Consider the following 26603-nt stretch of genomic DNA (forward strand, 5'->3'; position numbering starts at 1 on the left):
TATAAATTTTTTAACTTTATTCTTTTACAAAATTTTTCAAATTTATTGTAAAAATTGGAACACTTTTCTTGAAAAAGAAAAACTTAAAAATTTTTAATATTTTCCATAAATCTTCATAAATTTAAAGTACAAGCAATTCTAAAAAATATTATAATATGGGAAAAATAAATTTTTGTCAGATATTCTTAAAAATAATTAATTATTTTTAAGAATATTAATTTTTATTATGAATATGAAATATTCTCTGAAATTAATTGTATTTACGTTAAAAGTTATTATTTTTTATACGGGAATGTATTTTTTTCTTTTTACATCGATTATAAATTGTTAACCTACGGAAAAAGTTAATAAAATTACAGTTTATGCGTTTCAAAAATAAATTATTTAAGAAAACAATTAAATCATTAAAAATTTATCTAAAAGTTAAGTTGAAAGTTATTAACTTTCTAATTAAAAATCTTATTATTTAACTTTTAACATTTTAGTTTCTACATAACCTTACATTTACCTTATTAGAATGAAGCTCCACACTTAACATCCTTTTTATAAAATCCCTCATTTCTTCGATTCGAGCCGCGAAGTGAAAAATAATTCGTGCGCGCTCGCGAAGGCGCCTCCCCGATAAAATAAAATTCACGCTCGAATCGCTCGCGTTTTTTCGCGATTAATCGTTCGCGGCATAATAATCCTCGACATCCCGGATATCGGGTGTCGGGCGGTCCGCCGCGCTAGTGAAAATTCGGAGTTTTGCCAGCGCTCCCGCTGCGGCTTTTAACAACAACGTCGGTGGCAGCACTGTGCGATCGCTAATTTGCGTTGAACGACACGTATTTCGGTACGTGCCCGTGTACTGCGTAAATCCGCGCGTATATTCCGCGCACATCGGCGACGGGGAGGCGGACGAGAACGTGGAGGAAATCCGAGGGCCATTTTATCACAAAAGAGGAAGGTACGTTCCGCGCGCGGGGCCGCGTTTTCCGCGGATAAAACGCGGCCATCCCGTTTCTCCATTGCTCCTCGGAAGGGTAATCCGGGCCAACCGTCGTTCGATAAACAATAGGAAGGAGCGAGAGGAGCGAGAAAGAGAGAGAGTGTGTATGTATGTGTATAGCGTGAAAGCGATCGAGAGAAAGAGAGAGAGAAGGAGAGACGTGCCGCCCGTCCAAACTCCGATTTCGATACGATACGAGGTACAATACGCGATCGCAAAGATGGTCGCCCGTGCGACCTCATCTGTCAAGTGACGAGGACGATTCTCGGTGTCGTGGTGTGTCCTCGCTATGCGTCGTTAGCGAAAGCGAGAGAACGAGAGAGAGAGAGAGAAAGAGCAAAGGTGAAAGGGAGACAGAACGACACCGGGCTGCCTCGAACCGCCCGGCCGCCAAATTTCAGGTAAACATCTCCGGGGGCGGAAGGGGGATCGCTCGGAACACGACATACCGCGGGGGTGTCGGATCGGCGAGTCGCGCGCGCGCGCGCGCGCGCGCCTGTTCTTTCCATATGCGTGGGAGAGGCCGAGGGTCGCGTCCGTGGTTTGTTGACTCCACCGCGTCCCGGCTCAAGGTGGTTGCGCGCGGCACATCATCATCGTCGACGGACCGGGACCGACGCAGCGCGCGGTAGGAATCTCGACTTAGGGAGGATCGTATTTACAAAGCGGAGTATCCGTTGATAATCACGTTTCAACCTCTATCTGAATTGTTTGTTTGCTTTTGAGCGTTACGCGTTTACTCCGTAACGTCGACGGGCGACAACACACGGCGCCTCGTGTGCTCCGATAAAATTCGCGTTATCTTCGACGACGACGAGTGGACGCTGATAGCGAGGATTTCCAGGTAATCAGCAGACGCATCGTTCAATACACTGGCTATGAAAATGAAGATCCCGAATGGCGGGCCTGGAAACGGGACTTACTATGGACAGGAGACGGGTATCACTTCCTACGTGGACAACAACAGCGACACGGAACCCGAGGTACAGGCGATAGGCGACGGTGACTTCTCCGAATACCTATGGATGGAGAACGAGGAGGAGTTCGACAAACAGGTACTTTACCCGTAGATACAAAGTTTCGTCGCGATCGTATTTTACTCCACATTTTTGTCGGCATCAGGTGCTCCAACAATTGGAAGAGGAAGAGCTGATGGAAGAGTGTCTCGAAGCGATGCTGGAGGAAGAGAGGCAGCACCAGAGGAACATGAGTTCCACAGCCTGGTCCACGGCTACTGGCACTCCCGACAATAACGCCGCCGAGCTCTGTCAGCAGCTCAGCAGTCTGAGGATGCAGGACGATCTTGCCAAGCAGGTATTTACAGAAAATTTTGTTTTCTTGTTAAAGAGAAAACAATTATTCTTCGTTCGAATCTCGTTATTAACAACCGTGTTGTTTCTACATATGAATCTCTAGAGCACGCTAAATCCAGATGCAGCCGAATTTATTCCAGCGTGCAAATCGACTGTGGTGTCACCTGTAAGTACGTCAGAAACCACAGTCACTACAGAGCCGTCGTAGAAATCTTCTGTGTGTCTTTTCTCTCTTGTCCGTTCTCCGTTTAAGTCACGTATAAAATCGGGCTACACGTAATGGTTAGACTTTACTATTTCCAATCCGACAGTCGTATTAAGCGGATCATCGTGTTAGATGTTCAATGACTGTGACTGTAGGTACAAAGATAAAAAAAAAAAAAGGGATAAAGAGCGCCAGTTGTGCGTAATTATGCGCGTATTATCCGAAAAGCGTCAGTTACACAATCAGATGAAACGATAACGCGTTATCCTGACATTTTTATAGAAGCACCGAACGTGATATTGCGCGGAATAATTATGTACATGCTTTTTTTTTTTGCTGAAACACTAACGAACAATCGCTAGTTTACAAATCACTCGTTAAGAAAAATTTGCAATTTGTATCCCTTGTTCGATGCCATCTACATCGAGGACCGTTTCTCGCAAAGGCAAATATTTTTAGCATTTTCAATCTTTGTATAATTTGTATAAAATTGATCGTTGTACGTCTACGGGAATAACCCGCTGTTCACGCTGGACTGAACAGAGAGGACAAAATGCACTGAATGGTTTATGGGAAGACTTTCATAAGTTATAAAATATGTATATGTGTGAGCAAGAACGTAGATACACATATATTATTCTGTAAATTATGTTCATAACTTATATATATAATATATATTATATATATATAATTATATATTATTATTATATATATAATGTGTGTGTACAATATACATACATTATATATAGTATGCATGTATTATATATAATATACATATATATTTATATATATATATATATATATGTATGTCTCAATCAGATCTTATCATTCTTCAAGCGTATGTAAACCATTTTACCTTTTACAATATTTACTCTTCGTATCAAGCTGTAAAACTTTTCACGAGCGCGCGCGCACAACGGTAGAACTTTTTACAGCCTGAGAGAAAGTTTTACAGCTTGATATCCATCTGTCCAATAAAAACTTTTCTTAAGAGTTCCTTTTGTAATACTTATAGTAGGAAATGATGAGATGTTTACAGAATCGTTAGCAGAACGTGTCTTGCTTCATGCGAGATATTGCGCACGAATCACATATAGTACGACGAATCATGAGGACACCGTGTTATTTTTTAACGAACATTTTGAATAGATGAATCGGCATAAACAATCGCGAGCGCACACGTAGTCGGAAAAAAATTAGAATTATGTTATCTGTATAAATATATCGTCTCCTAATTGGAAATTTGCATGAGATTCCACCCGAGAAACGCTATCGTGTCGAGTCCTGCTTCAGCATTCATCCAACAAACTTAAGATCTCGAGTGAAAGTCTTACTTAGGCTGTGAGGGACTCTTTTTACGACTTTTTTTTTAATGACGCTGAAAATCAGGACACACCGCTTACTTATTTTTTAAATCGGTCATATATTTCCACGGAATTAATATTTTGAAATTTTAGAAAATTGTAGATTGTAGAATCACGATGAAATATGAATATAGGGTAAATGGTGAATGTACTTTAAAACCCACCCTTGAATGGCAAGAAGATTGATTTAACTTTTGATGCAGCATAATATATCTATATACATATACTCGTTATTTATAAAGTAGATATCACATCACATATATGTGCACAATATTTGATAGTTTATTTTTTTTCTTTCGAACTCTTTGTTTTTTTTTTAACAAAAATAATTTTTGAATTGCATTGTCTTGTATGAATTCTATTTAATTAAGAATTTTTAATTTACCGTATAAATTTAAAATCAAACTTTTTGCGATCCAAGATTTTACTAGTGATTAAAACGCAATCGCTTACTTAACGGTGATATCTGCCATTCTTTTTAATAATTACGATTAAGTACGAATTTTAATAAGATCTATACATTGAGATATCTATATATTGTTATGTGTTTGCATTCTGGTATACTTTATGCATGGTAAACGTGCACTTTAGTCACAAACCTGGTTTTAACATGAATGTAGAAACTGTGATTCAAAGCAGCGTTACTAAGTTTACTGAATATTATTCAGATGTAAAACATCGTACATTAGTCTCTTGCAATATATTTAATCTGGAATTGTTTTCTCCCCGCCATCATTTATTTTATGAAAAAGATACGATATAATATAACAGATCCCTAATTATCGGCAGAATAAAAATTGAATAAAAAAAATGGCTGCATGACTTCGGAAGTAATTAGACGATTTTATGATGCGATGAAATAAAAGTAAAATATGAGGAAATCACGAGTTTTGCGAAGCTCTAAAAAAAAATCAAATTGATGCGAGTGTAAAATAGAGACTGATTTCACGTCCATTTTTACATCAGCTTTAATACCCGAACTAGATCATAATCCATCTTTTAATTATTACTTTACAACTACAACTAATATAGATTTTGTGTAATATAGAAATCATTTTGCAATACTATACTATGCTGCATAATAGTTGATATACTAATACTGATGAAAATACGCTGACTATCGATCTGCGTTGAAAATTTTATTAAAAAAATCTAGTTGCTAGGTGTATGTCTTAAGAACTCGTTTTCCCAAGACTATCGAAGTAAATTGACCTTGCAGAAAAAAAGAAACGTATATATAAAAAAATTGTGATTTGTTTGCAGATTATATAAAATTATAGGCAGCCGTAATATGTGGAAAATAATATATACCATAAATGTAATCATGTATCCATCATTACTCCATCATTGAAACTGTACAAATTTGACTTCATCTTAACATTTTCAGATGTCAAGACTCAATGCATTATACGTGACACTAGAATCGCATCACAATAGACTTGCGAACTGAGATTTGTAATACTTATAAATGCCGCATAATTTCTTAGATTTCTTACGCCCCTGAAACTCGTCTCGAATTTTTGGTAATTACTGCAACATCTTCAATTCACTTGCATATATTGATATCTCTAATATATGTAATATTAAGAACATTAGGTTACTCTAGATTTAAGAGATGTGCAGCTGTAATCTTCTCGTACAGTACAATATGAAGCAGTACTACAATAAACGATAGTCATTACAAACCATCGTAAATCATCGTGATAACTGATTATACGTATCTGCAGTAACCAATGCGAACATTGTAACTCGAGTCTGTTGTAAGAAAGTTCGACCACTTGCGTGTTTACGAAAATAACACTGTATCTTTTTTAGCGTTATGTTAATCAAAAAGAAAAAAAAGTACAAAAGCAAAATGATATAAAAATATAAGTTTTATGTTTAAGTCACTTCTGGAGGAGTGGTTAATCGTCATTCTCCATTATATATATATATATATATACATATATATTATTTACCGCATACCTTGTGCAATGCAACACAGATTGGATTGTAAAATAATTAATATGTATTAAATCAAGATAGGTGATATTACTTTTATATATACATTACCTTTAACTTATAATTCGTCACTTCCAGTAAATTTTTGCATTTGTGGTTTTTTCGTGCCTATACTCCTCATTTTTTTCTGTAGCATTTAACGTGTACGTATAAAGCGAGAAATATAGAGATATATGTATCAAAATATAGATAAAAATTAATTTCCACTATTTTCTAATTCCCACATCGTAATAGAAGCACCTATATAAATAATTCCGAGTGAATTCCCAAATAACATCCCAAATAACAAGTCATGTATATGAGAAATGCATCACCTTGTATTTGGCAGCATATCGGTTACAATGTTTCAATCTTAAAAGTAACTTCAGTATAATTAATATTTATATAATAATAAAAAAGGCGATGCCGATTTATTACATAATATTGGCATCTGTAGCAATCGATAGAAATCGATTTAAAGCATCTAAAATAATATAAGAATATATATATACTCGTCTCTATCAGAATACTGAAATAATACGTTTTTTAACGAATCGGAAGTACAGCATATATTGTATATTTAGCACAAATAAGTAACGAATAATGATGACATCAGCATAGAGTTAAACTTATATTATTGCATTTTCTGCAAGACATTACGAATCAGAGAATGATATTGGCGCATAATTGTCCTAGAGAACTAAACGAAATAAAATTATCAGTACCTATATATAAAAAGAAATAAAAGAATCAAAAGAATTAATTACATCGAATAAATCGTATCTTCGACGTATAATTCTTATACCTACAATGTTATTTCTTTATTAATTCTATTTATAGAAGATAGGGAACCACTTGAATGTATAATCATAATACTTGATACCTTATTTGAGAACTTTATATATTACAAAATACGAAAAACGTTCCGTATTTATAAATAGAAATAGATATATTATATATCTATATACTTATATAGAATTACTTAATGTAGATAGAGCAGTGCTCTAGGTTTCTTTTGGCCTTTCAATAATTGAATTCTTACTGGTATTGCAAATGTTACATGAAATACAATATTTATATATATTTAATATATAACATCGATCCTGATATACTCGATTATTACAGTAAAATCGTTAGTAAAAGTTTATTATCGTTGCGATATGGGCTAAATGGGAATTAAAATTTCCTTCTTTCGCATACTCCTTTTCTCAATCAATTGTCCATTATACAAAAATTAAAAATAATATGGACATATTTATTTATATACAAGTTAATATATTAAATAGTTTAATCTGCAGTCTCTTTATTTCGATACAATACTGTGTCAATCCATGATTAAGTTTCATCGACTCTATGAGCTTCGTATGAGAATTACGAAAAGATATAATAAACTTTTTCATGAAAAGAAAAATTTATATTACAAAAACAGATTCCAATCTATCGTAACATATTGTCCAATTAGATATTAATAATAAATCTTAATAATAGATATATATATATATATATATAATATACACAATAAAAAATGACTAATATGCACAATATGCACAATATAAAATAATATTTAAAAAATTATCATAAAAAATGTCTTGTCCTTGAAAAAAATTAGTAGACAAAAGTACCACAACTTCTGCTGCTTGAGCAAGATACACGTATCACTCTTACAGCTAGAAAAATTTAAATGATATAGGGATTCTATGTAAAAAAAGTGTCGAATATAAAGATGATCGTGCAGCATGAGTTTGCAAACAAATATACAAATTGATGACATGAAGTCATTATCCTTAATTGTGCCCCTGTACGATTGGAGATACTGTATATCAGCCTTTTTTTTTAATTCGTAATCTTCCTCTGAAATCTTCTCCAAAGTTCCATTGGTTATTCTTCGGGATTATGTGTACTCGTTTGTATATTACGATTATTGTTCTCGCAATTAAAAACTAATAACTAACATACTTAAATACTCGTGCATAGCATACTATATAATGATTAATAGGTAAATGTAAATGAAATATAGATTCCCAAAACATTACTATTCACTTCATATTCCTTTACTCATAATATTCAACTCTTTAATCAATCTCGTGTAAAACCGAGACATATTATAGGATGAGGATCGAGAATACTCGAAACTCCCGGGGACCTGACGACCACTTCCAGCTACAGAACTACATGTCACCTTATAATGATTAATATATTCTTCGCATATTAAACATCATCGAAAATAAAATATCTTGGCCTTACAATTGTTAAAAGGTGATGCTGTATAATAATACGTCTTGGAGCATTAAGTCCCTGTACACTGTTAGTGAATTTATAATCTGCTGCGTCCAATCAATACGAATACAGTCGATACGAAAAAAGACCATATCTAAATTAAAAACCTACTCAGACTCTTTATTTTCCTGTTGGTTTTAAAATTGGCTTTTTTTCTTCATGGTAATCGCTCCGCAAAGATTGGGCGAAGCAAATTACAAATGCAACAGAACACAGAGACACAACAGTATGTTATTCCTGTTACCGTTTACTTACATCTAGAGAGCTTAAACACTCTCAGTGGGGCTCTGAAATTCTGAGAGTGCATGTATAGGATTCTGCACTTTCTTCTGCGAACCTTTACGTACTTTTGCTCTTACTTCCTCGGGTCTCTCGGGACGCACTAACGGTTTCTTCTCCGGAGCTTTCATCTTCCATATGACGATAGGAGACTAATCAAAACAGTAAGTTTATATTATTATTATTATGCATAATTTATATTTTTATCGTTAATTTTCTAATCATATGCTCAAAAATTATATTAATTAAACATCACGATTACGTTTGGACATATTGATATTAATTAAATTCAATATATTAATTTAAACTTTTTAATTTCTAATAATAAGATTATTAAATAACCTCTATATTTGTACATGGATAATTTAACATGATAGATAATTGAATACGTTAATTGAACAAGGTACATAAACGATTTGTTAAGATGTATACTTACATACTAAAAGTCCATATATATTAGTGTACAGCAAAAAAATGTCATAAAAAATATGATATGCAATTAATCTTAAAATCTCATAAAATAGAAAAAATATATATAGCACATTTTTATTGTTAAAAATATTTTATCTTTTATCTAATATGATTAAATTAAAATCTAATATTGATAAAAAATTGAGCTTCTACAGTAACAGACCATAAAAGATTTCAAATATGACAAATTATTGCCTAATTAACTTTTTAGGGCTGATTTGAGTGTATTAAATTTTTGCAGAATTAATAAATGCCGATAAAACTTACCGTTACCGTAGATTGTCGTGGATACTTCGTTGATGCAACGTAGGAAGCTTTGACAGTAAGCACGACGGCGTTCATCAAGTTTTTGGCAGCTTGTATAAGGGAAGTTGCGCTGTCTAGGCCAGAAACAATCAGCTCGCCGCTGATATTCTGCACATCCGCCTTCACTTTACTCGTAATATTCATCTGATGGCAATAGAGCGCTATGCGTTGCAAGTATGCGAGGAGATCCTTTTTGGTAGAGCTCTCTGGGCACTGATCAGCAATTTGTCTGGTCAACTTGTCCAATTTCGTGCCAGCTTCGGAAATCTTCTTTGCCGCGTTTATGACATCCATAGTCGTCTTTAGCGGGCCTCGACCGCGAGTAAAGTCAGTCATCTCCATCATGATCATGCACATATGCTTAGCGAGAACGATGATGTCATTGCCGGCGTCATCCCATTTCGCCACCTCTTTGTCAAACTTGAGCTTCTCGCTTCTGAAGTACTCGACCTGCTGCAGAATTTTCTGCTTGTCTTCCTCCGGCATTTTTCTCATCGCCTCGCGAGCAGTCGTGATACCACTGATCTCCGGATATTCGTCTACCCCATGTTCTCCAGTCTGAGCACTAGACTTACTACGTGTTTCCAATGTGTAATGTTCGTCCAATTCCACATCCTCAGGATCCAAGTCTTCGTCCGCCTAAAAAGCGTAAATAAATTAAAAATAGCGAATTAAAAACGACGAGAAGAGTAGCAATCGCAAAACTTTGACAGACTCTTACTCTATTCATAAGCACAGCTCGTCTGATCTCGCGAACTCCATCGTACACCAGCCTGGATGCATCAATGAAATCGTTTTCGTCCACTTCCTGTGCCGGATTACTACGCAGCGCGTTTACAGCTTCTTCCACTCGTTGCTCAAAGTTGGGCATCACTTGCTTCCTGAGAACCTTTACCGCTTCGAGAACTCGCTTAGTATAAATGCATGGCTCGTAGTTGTCCATCTCGGCTTGCACGACGTTGCACACCCTAGCGGAACGGCCGAGTATTGCGCCCGCGTGTCTGTCAAGAGTATCGGCATCACCGGGACGTACTTGCAATGCCAGAACGCATTTGTTAACATCATCCAGAATATGATTCTCGGAAACCGCCAAGAAATCGTCGATCGTAGTAATGTCATCTACGGCTTCTGTCAAGACGCGCATCTGATTCTCCCAAGCTTGACGGAATACTTTCATGTTGTCCTTTGCGACGTCTGTGTTTCGTGCAGCCCACACGCGCGCCGCATTAATCACCTGCGGGCACAAGTTCTCGATCTGTGCCGCAGCATAACGAACCATCTTTACGCCATCCTCATTGTTGGACATACTGCATACCAAATTAGCCACCTGTTCAAAGTAAACAAGCAATTAATCTTCTTATTACAAGATGTTCTAAAACACATGTACTTTGATAAACGTTTATTTTAATATTTATATAAGAATTGTTTACCTCCACCAGTTTATTTGCGTGCTCCGTGAAAATGAGCGCGTACTCTTCTACCTCCTTGACCCAACCTTTTTCCGCAGCTTCATACAAAGCCTGTAATGGTGCGCTTGTTTCCAAGAAACTATCCGATACGTGATCCACTACGGCTTTGCGTAATTGTCTGCGAAGATCACGGGTCTTCCTGCACATGTGATCTATCGCTCTCTCCAAGCCCTCAGATTGTTCCTTAACACCCATCTGTCAACACATATTTATCGATTAATTTTGAATAATCTCAAAATATTTTTGGATTTTAAATTTACAGCTGTATAAACAATTGCTCGATATTCAACGTTACTGTTAGTTTAAATCCGATACGCATTAGAGAGACAAAACGTGTATTATAGGAGAAGGATATGTAAAACAAATCATCAAAATAATGTTATTAATAGAAATAAAATATTTTCTAAAATATTATTCAATTACGTTATTATTTAATTTTTAGCAACATGATTGAAGCAAGCGGTATATTTACAAGTTTTATATATATGTATATTTATCCACTATATACGAATTGTGTGCATAATTATGTATAAAGCTCTAATTTTCTACATTTATACTAATCTATCGTTTCATCTATCACATGGTATATTGTGTTTAAATATTTTGTTATTTTACATAGCTACAACGTGAGATTAGTTATTTAATATTCACGTATAAAAGTGAAGGAAATTAGAAAAATAATTAAAACATGTTGTAAGCACATAACTAGTTATGAGCTAATGATTAGTGCTGGTCATGAAATAATAAGTATGCATTTTGGTAGTGTGTAAGAGATCTAAGGTAATGTGTATATAAATATGTAATGCGCAACAAAACCCATAGAAAATGTAAAATTACTTCGCATATTTACCCGTCTCCCACCCCGAGCGCGCTGTAACTGGCCATCACCAACAAAAACAAATCAATAGAATAAATATCGTTTTAATAAAAAGAATAAATCGCATGTCCTATATGCATAAGTAAGTGTAATGATATGCTATCTGAAATTTTATCTATAGAACTATATAGAACTATGTAGAATTATAGAATCATGAACAAAATCCTATAGTTTAAAAACAGAATAAACGATATTATATATTTACGTAAATAAGTTTGGTTCTCGAGTTTCAAATTATAACTATTTAACTGAAATAATAAATAACTTACTACACTATTTCACAGTATCACAAAGAGGTACAGTAAACTATTATGTTTATAGTGTAACCGTACAATTTGTATGTTGAAAAAAAAGCTTGACACGTTATTTTATTTTAAAAAACATTATAGTTAAGGCGATATTTAAATTGATTATTTAATACAGGCAATTTTTTGAATTCATTGATTGATCATTATATGTAAATGCATCTTTATTCTGTAAAAATTGCATTTGTTCATAATGTGACTGATCAATTAATCAATTAAAAGAATGTGCTTTATATTGATCTAACAGCTTACTGCATTACTTGAAAAAAAAAAAATAAAAATAAAAAATAAAAAACAAGTCTAATTATATTCAGAACCATATTGTTATTCTTATATATTCTGCTCAAATTTATTTATATCCTTGAAAAAAAGATAAAGCGTTCGAATAGACTGATACTGTATCAGTGACTTATGATATTAGTAATCAGTTTATTGAACCTTTTTTTTCTTTAGGCTATATATTTACTTTCTGAAAACAACTTCATACATATCCTTTCCAGTAAATGCTAAAATATTTGCATATATTTTTTCGCGTAATTATAATAATCGCAGTTCTACTTACGTTATTCATGTATTCACTCAGAAGATCCTGAAGCGCCTGTCTGACTGCGTTACACTCGGCGACAATGCGTTCTCTACGTTCATCCCGAGTGCATGATGAATCCGCCATTAATGCCGCGCCACTGATAATACTCTCCAATCTCTCCTCAAGGCTCGGCCGCGTGCGAACCTCGTTGTAAGCGAGCGGGGACATCACCATCCTCTCGTCGAAATCGTCCAGCGCGGCGGCCAGCTCGCCGGGACCGTCGTAAGGATGTTGGTTGTCGGATGGCGTTTTTCCTTGAGCAACGTCGTTTATCGTGTTCACGGCCTCGCACACTTGCTTCAATACGTAATCGCGATTCGCTTTGGCTGCCGCTAGGTCGGGATGCTGCACGAACACCTTTGACGCGGTAAGCAACATGGTGGAGTGCTTCTTCAGGACGGCTCGGGCGGCCGCCAAATCGTCTCTGAGCTGCGGATCTTTTAATTCGTGCTGACGCTTCGCTGCCTGGTGAATCAATTCGGCGGCGTTTCTACCAAATTCCTTGATATTCTGAATCAGTTCTCCCTGCGAGGAGGCGTTCTCCAATTTCTTTAGATCGTCCTCCACAACGTACAGAGATTTCAAAAGTAAGTGGACATCTACCATGTCCGCTAAAATGAGCAAACGCGTCACTGCCGACAACAAGTTCCTCGCGGCTCGCACCATATTGCCTCGTTTCAAAGACGAGCATGGATCCTCGGAAAATTCTCTGCATAAGTAGTTTATACATTACATTAGCATTACACATAAAAAATATATTATAACTATAAAAATGTAATATAATTTGTAGATTATAATGAATTAATTATTATTACCTAGCAGCAATGCTCATTGCTGCTCCTGTTTTTCTCACTTCTTCAACAGCGCTCAGCATTTCCGCTGTGATATCTGGATTTTCATAGGCAATCTTCTCACCCTTCTCGATAAAATTGGTGGTTGCCTTTTCAACGGTTCCAACAAGTGCGCTGGCTCTCTTTGACTTTCCTTTCTTCTTCTTGCTAGGACCCTTTGTGTTCACTAATGTGGTAACTTGGAGTACCAGCGGCTCCAATGTCTTCTCCACAGACATGGTCCGTATCTCCAAGTTTTTGGGATCCCATTTCAGGGTGATTGGTCCAAAGTGATCAGACATATTTATTGTAATTAATGTTTACTCTGTAAAAAAAGTTTCAAATATATAAAATTGTAACACAAAATTGTAACACAAGTTTGCAGATGTAAAATATTCTTGATATCAATGTTCAATTGCACGCATAAAGTTTTTCATATGATCAATATGTTATAATAATGGAATCTAATAAGCCCATATCCATATAGAGAAAGCTAAACTCACTCATGTATTCCTACAAACCACTTTTCTCTTGTTTCAATTCCTAGATTTCAATCTATTAAATCCTTCTCCAATAATTATTTCAAATTTTATAATTTAAAAAGACTATACATATCATTCAATCTTATTCAACAAGAAAATATAAATAATTATATTAATATATAATGGGATTCATATTAATAACAAAATTAGCTGCTATTTAAATCGCAGAGACTTTTCTGATACAGCACTGCATCTTCTATAAGATTTTCTCTTCATCCATTTTTATCTAGAGGTGTAAATCTATCGATTTTACGAATAAGAGGGCAAATAATCGAAATTTGAATCATTAAGATACTCGTGTAAATTGTCCCATCAAACATAAATATCGTGGATCACCGCTCGTCCAATGTCGCATCTTCGGCCAGCGGACGTGCGGCGGGAACACCGTGACGCTCTCGTAATACATTCGTTTCGTTCCCGATAGGTATAAAGTAGATCTCGCATACCTCCGATAACATTCCCGGAAGCAGAGCGTCACGTACCTTTGCATCCGCTGGCAAAAGGGGAAAGGCGGTACTGATAAGAAAGGTGCAAGAGCCCAGCCTACCTGCATCAAAAGAGATCACGAGAAGGAAAAAAGCGAACGCCGATGATGCTTCAATCGCTGTCAACGGCGACGGGAAACTCGTAAACGCGACGCAACGATACGTGATCGCGTGAAGTTGGCCGCATCAAACTTGGGAACGTTGAGACACGAAACACGGCCCAACGAGCCCGACGACGACGAGTATGGTATCACCACTATCACCTATCACTTCCTTCGATGTATCACTCCGTTGGCATTTGCCTTTCGTTCGCCTGCGCCTCGAGTTCCTGACGTCATTATTTCCGCTAGGCTCGTGAGATCGGTTATAGAGCGCGCCCGGTCTACGCCCGAAACCTTATGCCGCATTTCGATGGACGACCAATCACAAGATTTTATATTAAAGAACTAGGTTCGCAATCTCCAATTAACTTAATTGACTGGTTTTTCTATTGGAATTGACCAATCGCATTCGTCGTTGAATAGAATTGATCAGAAATAACCAATCATAGATGACACTTATCTTTGAATTCATTCATCTTCAATTTCACGTATTATTTAATACGTATTGGGTGTATTCTTCAGACAGTACGCAATATTTATGATAAGTGTTTGTAAATATTTATTATTTACTTTTTTATATATTATACAAATATTTTATAGATATTTTATATATACGCAAGAAAGAAATTATTAAACTTTTATTTAGAATGTTATTAAAATATAAATATACTTTATAACATTTATGGTAAATAAAAAAATTAATATTTATAATAATATCGGTCGATTAAGTTAAAAAAAAAATTATCTTCAAATGCTTGATCATTTGAGCAGTTGCGCATCCAAATGCATCTATCGTTGCATTCGTTATCGAAACGTCGCACATGCGCAAAACGAGCGACTCGTTAGCAGCAACAGAGAGGAACCTGAGAGCGGTCGGTTTTTTTCTATAAGGCTGAATGCACAACGCAATGCAATAATAGGAACAGGCAAATTTCACAACTTCTGATTGATTCTATCTATTGCCTGTTGTTATTCCTTGTTCCTATTGCCTGTGTTTTTCATTGTGCATTCAGCTGTAAATTTGGTTTATAATAGCCGTAACCATAAGAAATTGGCCAATCATGATCGATTTATAGAAGAATAGTCAATTATGATTGGTGAATTTCTTACGGTAACGGCTATTATAAATCATCCAGTTCCGCAGTAGCGTTGGTTTATAATAGCCGTTACCGTAAGAAATTCACCAATCATAGTCAACTATTCTTCTATAAATTGACCCTGATTGGCCAATTTCTTACGGTAACGGCTATTATAAATCATTCAATTTTGCATTAAGCCCGTATCAGACTACGCATTGAAGATTGAGATTGAAGAATTAAGATTGAAATTTGATCAATCAAAACAAGGAAATTTTAACTTCTTTTATTTTGATTGGTCAAAGCTTTACGCTATTCCGTTTCATGGGTTTGCACCTTCAAGGTGTGAATTCTCCCTTAGGTTTCTCTCTGGCAGCCTCATGGAAACCGGCCCGCCTTTGATTTCGAACGCTCTCGGCGTATCTCGGCTCATTTCGGTTGAGCTCGGTGCCCAAGAAAGACCTTCGATTGCTCTGGATCGCACGCTGATCGCTTCGTCTCGCCTGTTTGCCGCCGGTATCGCCGTAATTTTTTTTGTTTGATTCTCGCGGACACGCAACGCCACGTAACATACGTATCCGCGAGTAGGCCGCTCGCGCGTCGGGAAACAGCAGGTAAAAAGTCATGTCTCACGGCGGCAGAAACGAGTGCAGAATATACGTGGGCAATCTGCCGCCAGACATCCGTACAAAGGACATCCAAGACCTATTCTACAAGTTCGGTAAAGTTACTTTCGTTGACCTGAAAAACCGCCGAGGGCCGCCTTTCGCTTTTGTTGAATTCGACGATCCAAGGTGAGCTACCGTTATGTACGCAACGACGTTGAGTGAGGCGCATCCCGCGAATTTGCACTGCGTGCGTCTTCGCGACGTGTGCTATTTACACGTACACGCCACACCTCCATAACGTACAACATACGTCGTTAACTTGAGTCGCGTTAACGTATGCGACCTCGCGTCGCGCGCGCGGGACTCGAAGCGACGCGCAGTTTAATTTATCGTCTGAGGATGACGAAAGCCTAAGCAGATGTATCTTCACTTGAAAATTTATTCGTTTCTTTGGCGTTTACGAAACAACATAAACGGGACGGTAGAACCGACTGCTAATGCTGCTGCTTTTTTGAATAAGAAAACTTAGTAAAAATTATTTTTTCGAACACAGTAACAGAATTATTTCTCTTCGCGAGACTTTATAAATCAAAATATTTAAACGTTAGCGAAACAAGAGATTTAAAAAAAATGTATATAGTGTCAAGGCGTTTATTTGTTTTAAGATATGTGCAAGATAAACAATATCATTTCAAGATACATATACAAATTTTTTTCTTATTTGCACAAAATAGCGCTTTAACAAGCTAGAGTTTGACTTATTTTACGTTTGTAACGTTTAATAAAATTTCTATTGATAATATTTATTGTGCAATTAATGTATCTTATGAGGTGTTTGCTATCATTTAAGATTTACAAGTGAACATTCTACTTATTTAGTTACATAACAGCTTTATTGCAGAGGCCAACATGTAATAAACACGAGGCTCGTTTTGTTTCTCTTCCAGAGATGCGGAAGACGCGGTGCATGCGAGGGACGGTTACGACTACGATGGCTACAGATTGAGAGTCGAATTTCCGCGCGGCGGCGGCCCCAGCAACAACTTCCGCGGCGGACGCGGCGCCGGGGACAGTGGCAGGGGTGGCCGCGGCGAGATGAGCAACTCTCGCGGTCGCGGCCCACCCGCGCGACGCTCGCAGTACAGAGTCCTGGTCAGCGGCCTGCCGCCTTCGGGCAGCTGGCAGGACCTCAAGGATCACATGCGCGAAGCCGGCGACGTGTGCTTCGCGGACGTTTACAAGGATGGCACCGGCGTCGTCGAGTTCCTCAGACACGATGATATGAAGTACGCCGTGAAGAAGTTGGACGACTCCAGATTTAGATCACATGAGGTGCGGTTCTCCTTTGATTGCCATAAAGTGTCGGATCATGCATTGGAGATTGAGAATTGCGAATTGAGGATTAGAATTTGATCAATCAAACGATCCTTGTTTATTTTAAGGATTCTTTGGCTCTATGATATCAATGAATAGTTATCAAAACTTAAAAACTGCAGGTAATGGAGGAATATTAGATGTTAGGAATGGGAAGAGGAGAATTAGGAATATTAGATATTAGTAATAGGAGATTTAGAATCAGTTTTCTCATTGAATATTAAATGTAATGTATAATTGATACAATATACAAAACTTATTATTTATCTACAGTACATTGGTACATGTAAAATATTTGATTTAATTCATGTTACTTCCTCATCAAATTTGTAAGTACTAAGTATCAATAATGCTTTGATACACATATTCTCCGTTTTATTTCAATTGATTGAATTCTAATTTTTAATTTTCAATGTGTAGTCTGATTTTAGGATATTGTATTCTGACATGGAATTTTCCTATAAATAAATATGCGATCATTCAAATGTTTTTGCGCAACTGATGTATGCATTTTAATCTATTACATTTGGTATGCTTTGATTGTTTGATTTAACGTTCAGGGTGAGGTAGCTTACATCCGTGTGAAAGAAGACCACAGCGGAGGCGACAGGGGACGCAGCGAAGATAGGGAAAGGGGCCGTACTCGTTCGCGAAGCTACAGCCCACGGCGCCGTGGCTCTCCTACTTACTCGCCATTGCGACGTAATTACTCGCGATCAAGATCTCGTTCCAGATCTCGCTCTTACGACTAGTATGTACGTATGTGTTTCACATGGTAATATAAGTACAGGTTTATATTGATATTTGTTCTTTACCATGTTTCATTATTACTGATTTGAATTTCACTCGATAAAGATTCCCTGAAGCCCAATCCAAACACACATATTTTGTAAAAAAAGAATTTAAATTAATTTCTTAATATTGCTTGATTTTAATAACTGATTAATTGATTGTACTGTATACCTCTGATGTATAATTAGAGCACGGTTTATTTCGTACATACATATGTCACGATTATTGTTTAAGTTCCTTTTTAAAGTATATTTTATCCAAAAACAAGTTAATTTTCCAAAAACAAGTTAATTTTTTCAAAAGCGATTTCATTTTTCATCGTCATTGTAACAAAACTTCATAACGTTATACTTTTCGCGATGTTTCTCTAAAATATAATATTATTGAGTTTTATTATCCTCAAAAATGAAATCGTGCTCGAGAACATACGTGACTATTCATCAAACTATCGGATTTAATCTTCTACATTTAAAGAAATACATTCCGCCACATATTTGCCGATTTCTCTTTTGTCATCACTACCATTTATGAAGTGTGTAACAATTTTGAAGTATTATTTAATGAGCTTTTTGACAAAATTAGATCTAGACCTTTAACTCTTAGCTACCATTTTATTCCGACTTTTAACTTTTGTAAATAATAAACGCGATTATTCATATTTATGAACAACAACTTTAATTGACAATAACTCAGTCACTTTTTGCTAATATACATTTTTAACAATGGTTGCTACTTTAATCTATTACTTAGAATATATTAACACTTAAGTCTTTATTTGCATTTGGAAATAACAAAAACATGAAATTTTGAAGCTTGCCTAACAAAAAATTCCCCCAACAATCTTTTGCGTAACTATCATGTTCATTAACATCTTTTATAGAATCGAATCGATCCTCACTCTCTTTTTAGAATAATTTTATCCTGTACTGGTAAAAGTGCTAAACTTTATCATACAGAAACATATACAGGAATACGGGAAAATTGTTTATACTAACGTATTTAAATACACATTTTATAGACAGAAATACAAAACAGGGCTTAAATGAATACTTATTTTAGCTTTAAGATGCCTTTTTCTCATAAGTTTTAAAGTTATTGACATTGTAATAACGTAGTAATTATAATATAATGGATATTGCATATCTAATCGCCTGAATTAACATAACTACACAATTGAAGTGGAACAACTATCGCTAATACGTCATGTATGTCAAAGGTCATGCGTTACTGCATAGTTGCAGATTTCTTAACGCATTTAGAGTCGATTTTCCTAACTACTAAACTTTGTCGAAAAATCCATAATTTAAGAGAAAATATAATTATGCGATATATTCTGTATACAAATGCGCATTTGGCAATAAATAAATGAATTAAAAGAGTGACATGCTATGTATGTATATTTATCTTACAAAAAATATATATTTTTGTTTATCTAGAATATACATTATACATTAACTCTAATAGGTAACATGTACATAGAAATAAATACCTCAAGATTGTTTACACGATTCATTTACGCCACTTACTTATCATTTGGATATTTTAGATCAAAGTAATTCCAAATCAAATCAGTAGTGATGACAATATATCGCGCATATACATATAACGAAATATATGAGCGTAATAGTTTAATGTTTGTTATACACTACACATAATTATATTGGCACAAAAAAAATCTTTCCGTTTATTATCACCATACAATCTAATTCGCTTTATAATAACACGCAATTATATTTGACAATAGACTTGGATGACCTTTAATGTTTCGTGGGTCATTTCCTGATTTGCAGATTGCGTTTGATTGTTATTTTGTATATTAGTACAAAATATCTAACTTATTTAGACTTTTAACACACACTTCTCGATGTAAAAATATATGGCATAATGTGCTCATTATAGATACATATATATATATATATATATATATTTATAAATAATCTGGACATTTTTACAACATACATCCAGATTACAAATAAATTTTAAATGATACCCATCACGAATTCGGTGAAATGCGATGAAGTAACAATTAATTGATACATTGTCTTTCGCATTTCTCTATTCGTGTGTTTTCCTTTCTTTTATTTGCAACGACCACATAATTAAATGCACTTTTGAAAATTTCTATCAGATCTTTCAACTTTCTCAGCACTTTCATTTGAAAGGAAAACATTAGATATCATGTATTTCATGCTATTTTTGCAAACTGTGATCCTGTGTTTATTTTACTAAAATTTCTTACTATACAAATATTTCTTTAAAAAAAATGCAATGTTTAAAATTTTCTGCCATGCAGCCTATATTTCACATACAGCAATTTCATAAATTTATATATCACAGGCATTACATTTGCATTAATAAACTATATCTAATATTAATTTACATTACATAAGAGACTAATGTATTTTTTCTTCTTTTGTATATTGGGATTGTAACACAATGAATGAAAAACTGAAATCAACACGATCTTACTTCTTGGATGGATATAATACACATTCGCTTGACGTTGGAATGAGATGGATTGCGTTTTGGAGGATTTGCGGTACGGAGAGCATAAATTATAAAAAGGATTAAAAAACATAGATGAAAATGAGAATAGCGAAACAGGATACTTTCAAGAGGAAAATTCAGGATCAGGAAAGAGAGAGAAAGGATTCTCAGTTGCTGGCTCAGGAAACGTTGGCAAGTCCATTACGAGGAGGCGATGAACGCCAATTAATATTTCTTTTTGAAACTAGTAGAATCCCAGTTTTAAACTAAAGATTTTTGTGTGTCGCTGTTTTAAAAGAGAAAGATAACGGGAGTGAGACTTGCTCATTATGTTGCGTGCTTATCAGGATTAAAGTGCTTCGAATTACATATTATTTTCGTGTATCGATTTGAAAAGAAAAAGAGCATTCTCTGCGCGTTTATTAATTTATTTATAGCATCTGAGTAGTCAAACTAGTAATGGATTGTCAACTACAACTGGATTCTGTTGGAAGCATTTGGTTTATGATTCTAAAGTTTCTTGAACTTTAGTGAAGATAAATTTTTCGGATCACACTCATTAAGGACAAATTTTCGGCACGATATTTATTCTCTTCTTGACACAACGGATAACATCGATATTAGACTCAATTTTGTTAGCTGTTACAAAACATTTCATATTTAGTGTTAATTTGAAAGGTGGAAGTGATTCTTTGGAAAGACTGTCGCATGCCCAATAATTGCATATTCGATAAAATTGGCGATCTAAAATCCAATTATCGAAAAAAAAAAAAAAACGTGTTTCCCAATAACTGATCGCTTTCTCAACCAATCGTGACCGTCAAGTGCATCTCTTTCTCGCGTAATTGTAAACCACAGTGCGAATCTTCAGGATTTAACTGGCATAAACAAGAGGATGGTACGTTTGAGTAACGCAACCCTGTCTGTCATCTTGACGGGAACCGGCTTCATAATTTTAGAGGATCTTCGTGCGAACGGTACGACGGACAGGATTCTCCGGATATGTTTGGATTAGGACGCTGGCAGGATTCGGAAACGGGATAAATTAGTATGCATGGACGGATATTTTTGGATATAAGGATAAAAAAAATTGCCTGCGCTGTATTCATCGGATCGTGCAGATCACTCGGATTCAATTAAAAAGAACGATATGCGATGTGGAAGAATGTGGATTTGGAAACATGGTATCGTTCGCGCTTCATAGGGTTCACGGATTTATCTCCTAGGTCGGATCGGATACGGAATTTGGACTCGTGTTTAGCGGGATCAATTGACAAGATTATTTGGATGTCATTTTTCTCACGGATGAAATGAAAAGCGGATGAGATGGTGGCTTGCCGTAAGGTATTTGTGCAAACAGTTTATATCTGAGATACTATCGATATTTATTTCTGCATGCTCTCTTCGAAAATATTCTTATATTCGAATTTTCATTTTTGTCACCAACAAGGCAAACGCAATTATTAGTAACACGCAACATACAAAGCTTGCCTCGATAAAAATCTTAAAATGTGTTTGCATTAATAATCAGTCCTCCTTGTGTTCAGCTTCGTTCTTGTTGTGAAATTTGTCATCCATAACTCACACGACAGATCTCGCAACAATAGCAATAACTAGTTGATAACAAATTCTGCCTTTTTTGTTCGATTAACATCACAGATAAGTATATTTTTAATATTTTATATGTTATTTCTGTGTTATACGTATTATATATTGTTCTTCTATAGTTAATTGTTACACGAACGATGTGTAGCAATAAGGAGACATGAATCTATAACGGTCTCGCATAGTGTGTATTTATCCACAGATATCTGAAACACGATTGTTAAAATTGATAGTTTTAGATAAAACGGTTTCTCTATTGCGTATATTTTGTGATATATTACAAATTTATTATCTATATATCTATATATATATATACGAGTATATATAATTTTATTATTCCGCGTATTGTATATACTTAAGTATTTTCTGCGTTGCACAAGACGTATAATTTAGGTACTTCACAACTAGGCACTAAATATAACACCAATCGCTTCACACTTTCATTAAATAGGATTCTCCTAACATATTGTCACTTCTATGCATTTCTTTTCTTAACATAGTGCTCTCCCTCCCTCAGAATTCTTGTGAGTTATTAAACTGGCAAATGAGACGATTTTAAAATAAATATATAAATACGATATTGTTTCTACAATTTTTCTTCAACTATCGCCTATACACAGATTTACTTCAAAGTAATGCTACGTGTTTAAGATACTAATTAATGCTTTCGTGGACTTGTAAATAAGGAAGTCGTGACCGTATTCTTCTTAGGTAAGTATTATAATTGTTAAAATTTGATTGCATTATTCAGTTTGCCTCATTAGCACACAGTAGGCGGACGTTTTTTCAAAGCTAAAGTTCAAAGCTACAAAATTGAACATTTATATGGAAATCTTTTTATCATTGCGTATTCGTATCGTTTGAATTATGATATCGATGAATAGAGATTTATATATTTAACTCGAACGTTTCGAAAAGCTAATATATTAATGATTAACAGAAAGTCATTTCTTTATTTACAACGCAAAAATATTTTACATTTGTTTTAGACATATTTTTTGCATATATGAAATATATTTAAAATGAAAAGTTAGAGAGAGAAATAAAAAGTACATAAAATTATGCTGAAAAGACAAAATTTATAAACTATACATAGAAATGTTAAAAAACTGTTAAAATCGAAAATATGAAAACGCATAAAAAGTCTTATACAATATTGTATAATATTACTAATAAAAGTATATAAATTTAATCTATTAACAGATTAATTTTCTACTTTTGGCAACATCAGGTTCAAATAACGAAATTGTAATGAATGAATGTCTTCAAATTTTTTATCAGGCTTAAGGCTCCTGAGTACTCGCCGCGGCCATATTGAAGTCGTGACGTCAGAAGCGAGAAATTGCGTGAAATGACACGTAATTTTGTCCGACATGCCATTTGTAAATAAAGCCAATTTGGATAAAACAAACTAAGCAGATGACTTTAAAACACTTCTAAATATCGGTCACGACTATCCTTTTTCCGCCTAACAATCAGTAAATAGTTGTAAAAAGCATGTAAAGTGAAGCAATTGAAACAGGAAAACACATGGGCACATAATTTTGTCCGACGTGCCATTTCTAAATAATGCCAATTTGGATAAAACAGACTAATCAGATGGCTTTAAAACACTTCTAAATATCGGTCACGACTATCCTTTTTTCGCCTAGCAGTCAATAAATAGTCGTAAAAAGCACGTAAAGTGACGTCTATTCAGACAGGAAAACACACGGATAGCTATTAAAAGGAGTGAAAAATGTACTTTTATGTATAAAATTCAAAGAAACTTTACTCGCGGTCCATTTTTACGAATTTGGTAAATACGAGACAAGTCATGTTTTTACAATGAAACACATAATAACAAAATGACATGCACGATAACATTTCATCGTCAATCTGTCACGTTTCACGTGTATTAGTTCTAATTTTGTCCGCGACAAAATGTCGCTACCGTCAACGCGGAGTTCTCGGCTGAGGAGTCAGGAGCCTTAATGTAAAAAATGGTGTATATATTGTATTTGAAAATTGCTAATGCTTTATTTGATTGTAAATATTACAATGTTTACATTGTAGACAACGATTTCGTTCGATGTTTAAATCATCTCCCGAATGGGCGCAATAATGAGGTCCTTAATAAGCACATACTCCGGAGTCTGCAACGAGTAGAGAGTAGCATCTGCCACGTCTTTCGGTTTCAGGGCCAATCGTGAATTTTCCTTCAACCACTGCTGGGTGATTTCAGTCTCTACCAAGCCCGGACAAATGCTCTGGTCACGAGAAAATGAATTATATTAACAAATATTGAAAGAAAGTAGTTTGCCAAATGATTTTTCATTTTTATTTTCGAAATGTTTTTCATTTTTCTATGTAATGAAAAATTGTTACTTGTAAGCAACGAATATTCCGCTTTAAATTTACTTCACTTTAACCGCTAAAATCTTGGAAGGGCCGAACTGTCTTTCAGTAGTTTGAAGTAGAATATTAATAAAAATTTAATTCGAAAAAGCTGTCATTTTTTATTGTATGTATATTGGATCAATAAGATTGATACTTTATACATAAATGCTTAATAAATTTATTACGGGACGATTCGAAGTTACTTACGATCACTTTGATATTGGACTCGTTCTGTGCCAATTCCAGACGAAGCCAGTCGGTCAGCGAGGCCAGCGCAGACTTGCTGCAAACGTACGCCGGGGAGAGAGGCCGATCGGAGGCAAGAGGCAACCACTTCAGGCCGCATATGTCGTTAATATTAACGATGCAGCCGTTATCCATTCCTAATATTATTTACAGACGTTATGAGATGTAGAAATAATTTTTTTTTTTTTTTTTGCTTGGAATATTTACCCTTATTCTTCATCAACTGCAGAACCTTCTTAGTGATACACGATAAGCCGAGCACATTGATCTCAAGAGACTTCTTAAGCTCCTGAATTCCACCGTTAATGCTGGACCAATCTAAGCTAACACCATCGTTATTTATCAGAATGTCTACACTACCTAGGTTCTTCTCTATCCATTCCAATACACCCTCGATCTCATCCGGAAAGCTCAAGTCGCATTGAAGAGGATAGAGCTTGCCGGGTTTGTCCTTCAACTCATCCACGAGAATCTACAAAGATCATGATAGAAATAATTATAAATAATGGATTATTAATACTATTTTGGTTAAAAATAACCAAATATTTTTATTTAATACCTTATACTTTATACAATTGTATTTTTAATAGTGTTTCCTAGTAAAAAATTTGTCACGGAATTTTTATACTTTTAATACTTTTCAGAAATACCGAGAAAGTCCTACATCTTTTTCTAAATTTTTTATAGAAGTATGTGAATTTTGAAATTAAAAAAAATTTTTTATCCTATAATTTGTAAAAAATACTTTAAACTTTTTCAGATTTTATCAGAAATTATAGAATGAGAAATCTTAGAAACTTTAAATTATTTTAAAATGTGTATGTATGAAGAATTCTGGTATTTATGAAAAAAAGATGTAGGTACATAGGCTTTTTATTAATATTTCTGATAAGTGTTCTAATTCGTAAAAAAACTGAGAAATTATTTAAAAAGTTATAAAATTATACAGAATTTCCGAAAAATTCCGAAGTTTACATAAAAATTACAACAGAAAAATTTTCACTAGGATTAAACATACCTTCAGTTTGTTCATATCGCTGGAGAGACCGACGACTTTGAGTCCCTTCAACACCAGTTCCTCCACGATCGCCTTGCCGATCGCAGAACAGGCGCCGGTGACAATGGCAATCTTATTCGACAGACTGTTCATATTGAAGATTTTTCGTTAATTTATGTAAGCTCGGAACAGGAGGAAATGCTGTTCACTGCCACGAGAAGCTTCTGCCGATCCGCATCCCCGACACCTTTTTATACCATGCTGAAAATCTGGACCTCGATTCGGAGGTCGCGCATATCTCTACCTTTAGATAAAATAGTTCATTGCCTTCTGGATGATGCATTCCCAGGCGGGTATTGCATATTATTCGCGATATTGCTTATTTTTCGGCACGTAGGTCTCGCTGAGGGAAGTACCCCCGTCTAAACTCTAGCACCGCTCGCAGATAAGACGTATCGACGTTATTAAAATACGCTTGTAAACATTAATTATCGCGGAAACATAATATTAATTAGCAAAACTTAATTTATCGACGCATGTCATGCAATGAACCATAACTGTATTATTTACGATTTCTCGTGTTCTTTCTTCAATTTTGTTTAAATTAACATCGTCTAAATATATGAGAATATTTGTATTTCAAATTGCATACAGGGTA

The 26603-nt window shown here is 35.1% G+C and overlaps 4 protein-coding genes across 10 annotated transcripts; 2 read left to right on the top strand and 2 right to left on the bottom strand.

Moving 5' to 3' along the window:
• Positions 1-767: 767 nt before the first annotated feature.
• On the top strand, positions 768-5893 carry LOC105199336 (polyadenylate-binding protein-interacting protein 2). 3 transcript variants are annotated; one of them, XM_011166384.3, is made up of 4 exons: positions 768-949; positions 1836-2046; positions 2114-2305; positions 2408-5893. In XM_011166384.3, the coding sequence occupies exons 2-4, from the start codon at positions 1870-1872 to the stop codon at positions 2510-2512; spliced, it is 474 nt and encodes a 157-aa protein (XP_011164686.1). In that variant the 5' UTR covers positions 768-949; positions 1836-1869; the 3' UTR covers positions 2513-5893. The 3 variants fall into 3 exon arrangements, with proteins under 3 accessions (XP_011164686.1, XP_011164688.1, XP_011164689.1); XM_011166386.3 differs by lacking the exon at positions 768-949 and adding an exon at positions 1006-1392; XM_011166387.3 differs by lacking the exon at positions 768-949 and adding an exon at positions 1495-1619.
• A 278-nt stretch (positions 5894-6171) lies between these two features.
• On the bottom strand, positions 6172-14634 carry LOC105199337 (catenin alpha). Of its 5 annotated transcripts, XM_039458866.1 has the most exons (9): positions 14343-14630; positions 13239-13578; positions 12400-13132; positions 11506-11532; positions 10617-10850; positions 9908-10513; positions 9148-9825; positions 8846-8848; positions 6172-8561 (listed from the first exon to the last, which is right to left on the bottom strand). In XM_039458866.1, the coding sequence occupies exons 2-9, from the start codon at positions 13553-13555 to the stop codon at positions 8397-8399; spliced, it is 2763 nt and encodes a 920-aa protein (XP_039314800.1). In that variant the 5' UTR covers positions 13556-13578; positions 14343-14630; the 3' UTR covers positions 6172-8396. The 5 variants fall into 5 exon arrangements, with proteins under 5 accessions (XP_039314800.1, XP_039314801.1, XP_025991935.1 ...); XM_039458867.1 differs by lacking the exon at positions 8846-8848; XM_026136150.2 differs by lacking the exon at positions 11506-11532 and having other exon boundaries at positions 6174-8561; positions 14343-14629.
• A 1241-nt stretch (positions 14635-15875) lies between these two features.
• Positions 15876-22901, top strand: LOC105199338 (serine/arginine-rich splicing factor 1A). Its single transcript, XM_011166391.3, has 3 exons — positions 15876-16251; positions 17013-17397; positions 18000-22901. The coding sequence occupies exons 1-3, from the start codon at positions 16082-16084 to the stop codon at positions 18189-18191; spliced, it is 747 nt and encodes a 248-aa protein (XP_011164693.1). The 5' UTR covers positions 15876-16081; the 3' UTR covers positions 18192-22901.
• Positions 22902-24315: 1414 nt separating this feature from the next.
• On the bottom strand, positions 24316-26193 carry LOC113004068 (farnesol dehydrogenase). The gene is made up of 4 exons (XM_026136149.2): positions 25967-26193; positions 25156-25420; positions 24910-25085; positions 24316-24572 (listed from the first exon to the last, which is right to left on the bottom strand). The coding sequence occupies exons 1-4, from the start codon at positions 26096-26098 to the stop codon at positions 24399-24401; spliced, it is 747 nt and encodes a 248-aa protein (XP_025991934.1). The 5' UTR covers positions 26099-26193; the 3' UTR covers positions 24316-24398.
• Between the last annotated feature and the right edge of the window lie 410 nt (positions 26194-26603).

Source organism: Solenopsis invicta, chromosome 16 (genome assembly GCF_016802725.1).
Source record: "Solenopsis invicta isolate M01_SB chromosome 16, UNIL_Sinv_3.0, whole genome shotgun sequence".
In the NCBI taxonomy this organism is placed as follows: domain Eukaryota; kingdom Metazoa; phylum Arthropoda; class Insecta; order Hymenoptera; family Formicidae; genus Solenopsis; species Solenopsis invicta.